Source organism: Halichoerus grypus, chromosome 11 (genome assembly GCF_964656455.1).
Source record: "Halichoerus grypus chromosome 11, mHalGry1.hap1.1, whole genome shotgun sequence".
Classification (NCBI taxonomy): domain Eukaryota; kingdom Metazoa; phylum Chordata; class Mammalia; order Carnivora; family Phocidae; genus Halichoerus; species Halichoerus grypus.
Genome location: NC_135722.1, coordinates 3,784,598 through 3,788,150, shown reverse-complemented (window position 1 = coordinate 3,788,150; position 3,553 = coordinate 3,784,598). Strand labels below are relative to the sequence as shown.

Here is a 3,553-nt window from a genome sequence, read left to right as displayed (position 1 = left end):
TCACCGTTTTTAAACAGAGTAGCAGCACACTTGTGACAACTTTCTGACAAGTTAAATAAATCCAGTGGAAAGGTCTTCACCGTCTTACCAGAAAACTCAGGGTTGGGGTTTTTTGTTTTTGTTTTTGGTTTGTGTTTTTTTTGTCTTTTTTTTTCCCCCAGAAAAATACAAAACACACCCACAGAACCATAAATAATTTGGTGGCGATATATACACATTTAAATAATTAATTTAAATATCTTACACCTACTCTTGCATTAGATCGTCCATCTGAAGAAAGTCTCCTGAGCATCCGGAAACTGAGGCAGGATGCCGGGAGTCACAGCCTGGGGAGAAAGTGGGTGACCTTCATGGTGGGGGACACTCGGCTCCCCTTCTTGGTCTTGCCGTTCTTGCTCAGGGCAATGAACATGCCCGGGTATCTGTAGCACTCGTAGGCATTGTAGTTGTTGGGGAGGAGGATCTCTTTGAACTTGCACTCCTCTGTAAAGAAGGGCTGGGAGGGAGAAGGGACAGGGTCAGGTGGGGCCACCTCCTGGCCAAGGAACCCTGAGGGCCACTTGTCAGGGGCTCCTTTCTGACCCAGCCCTGCTCTGACTGAGATGTCTCTCCTGGGAAGTTGGGGTGCCAAGACCCCCACAGGGTGAGAAGACCTAGGTGGCCAGCCCCCCGCAGCTGGTGCTCCAGCCACCTGCCTGGCACCTGACGGCCAGAGAATCTCATCTGCACTGCGACCACCCTATAGACTGCCGTCCTGCCTGCCGGAACCCACCAGAGAGAGGCTACAGGGCAGGGCTGCCAACGGCACTCTTTATGGACCAGAAGGTGTGGCTCAGGGATGGTAGAAACTTCATTGTTCCTGTCCTGGCTCTCTGCCCCTTGCTTGGACAGGCCCAGGGTCACCAGCGAGGCCTCGGGGTACTTGTGTACTGGGGGGAGGCGGTGCCAATCCTGCGACCCACCACAGTCTCAGGATCCAGGCATAGGCCGTCCTGGAAGGGTCGCGGTCCTGCCGGTGCCGCCCCAGCCTGGGGCTCTCCCGGCCCCGGAGGTACTCACCGAGCCATACAGCTTGCCCTTGCTGCTCATGGCCACGAAGAACCGGCTGGCCACGCCGAAGATGCTCACCACGCCCCGCTCCACCGGTGAGAGCTCCAGCAGGCCTGGGGGCGGGGCGCGGGTCACTCCCGGGCAGGGGACCCTGGCCCGCCCCACCCGTCCCGGACCCCCTCCTCGGCCTGCGAACCACCGGGGCCCCGGTTTCTGGGGTGGGGGTGGATGTAACGGGGCCCCGGATCCCAGCGTGCGCGGGCGCGGAGTCGCTAGCCTCCCGTCCGGGCCCCGCGGCGGCCGCGCCCAGTCCCGGTCGGTAGGAGCCGGGCGGCCCCGCGGGCCCGCGAGCCCGGCCCGACCTGGACGCGCTTCCCGGGACCCCCCGCGGGTGCCGGTTGGCTGCGCCGTTTGCCTGGTGCCCACGGGCGCAGGCGCTGGAATTCCGCACCCAGAGCCCGGGCTTCCGAAGGCGGGGAGGCGGGGCTGGCTCGCCCGGCTGCGCAAAGGCCGTGCCCGCGGCGACTCCCGGGCCCGAGAGTGTCTGTGTCCCTGCGCCGGAGGGCCCCGAACCCGAGTCCGTCCCGGTTCCCACGGCCGCCAGCAGGTGCTAGCCGGGACCCTGAGTGCGGGTCGGAAGGGGCGGCCGCTGCCCGGGGCCCCCGACCCTCCGCGCCGGCCCGCCCCACTCACTGTCGCCCGTGTCCGCGTGCACGCCGCCGATGCGGCCGTCGGGGAGCACCTGGAGGTGGAAGCCGATGCCCACGTTGCAGTAGAGCCGCCGCAGCCGCTTGATGCCCAGGAGGTAGTCGCCGGCGCCGCTCTGGACGGCCGCCTCCTTGGGCTGCGCGGCCACCGGCAGGCGCGCCAGCGAGCGCGCCACCAGGCTCTCCCAGCGGCGCTCCAGCTCGGCCCCCAGCGTGCCGTTGGGTGCGGCGGGTGCGGCGGCGCCCCCTCGGCCGGCCCAGGGCGCCAGCAGCGCCAACAGGACCGCCGGGAGCAGCGCCGCCGCGGCCGCCCTGGGCCCCGCCATCCCCGCCCTCGGGCCGTGCGCCCGGGAAGCCGCGGGGCCGAGCTGCGCCTGTGGCGGCCCGCGGGAGCGCACGGCCGGGACCGGGGCAGGGAGTGCGCGGCCGAGGGAGGAGCGGGAGGCGAGGGACGGGGGCCCCAGGCGCCGGCAGCTACCCGGGCTGCATGGAGCGGCGGGCAGCGGGGCAGGACGCACGGCCCGGGCTGGGACCCTGCGGAGCGGTGCGCGCCTCCCTGCGCGCTGGGCCGGCAGCGACCGAGCCGCTATATATAGCCGGGCGCCCCCTCCTACTCCCGCGGGGGGCCGTTCGCGTTCGCCTGGGCGCCCGGGGCGCTGTGGCGCTCGCGGCTGGTCGCAGGCCGCCTGCCAATCAGAGCTGGGGGAGGGGTGGCGGCCGGGACGAGCGCCGCTAGTGCCACCTGGAGGGTCCCCGGCCCCCACCCCTGGGTTCGCCGGCTCACCGACCTGTTGGTCCCGCCCCTCGAGTGTCCTCCACTCCTGCCTTCCAGCCAAAGTTTTGCCTCCTGCACTTCGTCCCTGTCTGTCCCTTTCTCCGCCTCTGCCTGAGCAGCCCGAGTGCCGCCCTAACCAGGCACCCTCGGTTCCCAGCAGCCACTCCCAGCGCCTGGCCTCTCAGGGACTCCCGGGAACCTGGTTCCTTTGCTGGGACCATGCAGACCCGCCTGGGTTTTGGGGGGTGGGGTAGGGCAATCAGCAACATGAGCACCTGCCGGGGAAGGAAGAACCCAGCGCCAGAGGCTGGGGGGAGTCAGTCCCCCCCCACTCTGGTTTGGCCCCCTGCACACTGGGGGGGATGCAGAGATGGAGTTCTGTAAGGCAGCTAGAGGCGTCGCCTGAGCAGGGTGCTCCCAGTGGGCACTGCTAAGGGAATGCAAGGGGTGAGGCGTGGGGGTGCACCCAGGAGAGGCCACAGCCCTGCACCTTCTATACACATCCTCCTCCAGGAAAGGACAGGTGGCAGGGCTCAGGGCCATGCAGGATATTCACGGCCCCCTCCCTGCTGATTCGCAAGAGGAAGAGTCAAGGGCCATAGCTGGAGCCCCCTACCTGGTGGGGACCCAGGCCAAGCCTCTGGAGCACTCCACCCTTGACATCTGCTGTCACCACTCCCCACTGTGCCCATTATAGCCTGATGGGGGCGGGACTCACTGGAGGCCCAGCTAGGTGCTGGCTCACCTAGGTGTGAAAATCCCTGTTTTCTGGGGTAGCTGAGGAGCCTTGCTGCCACCCCCCAGCAGGTCCTGCCCAGCCACAGCTGCCGGGGGGCCTGGAGCCCACCCCAAGCCCTGCTGCCCCCGGCACTTGTGACCAGAGCCATGCCCAGGCCATTTCGGCCTCTCCCACCTCTTACCCCATTCCTTGCCCTTGGATCCAACCTCCGAACCCTGCTAGGGCTCATTCACCCCAGGAGAGGGGAGCTGGGAGATTTGAGGTCTCTTGTCCTGAAGCCCA

General features: G+C 67.2%; 1 protein-coding gene across 1 annotated transcript; it reads right to left on the bottom strand.

Moving 5' to 3' along the window:
- Window positions 1-319: 319 nt before the first annotated feature.
- On the bottom strand, window positions 320-2,083 carry FGF4 (fibroblast growth factor 4). The gene is made up of 3 exons (XM_036099565.1): window positions 1,744-2,083; window positions 1,060-1,163; window positions 320-496 (listed from the first exon to the last, which is right to left on the bottom strand). The coding sequence occupies exons 1-3, from the start codon at window positions 2,081-2,083 to the stop codon at window positions 320-322; spliced, it is 621 nt and encodes a 206-aa protein (XP_035955458.1).
- Between the last annotated feature and the right edge of the window lie 1,470 nt (window positions 2,084-3,553).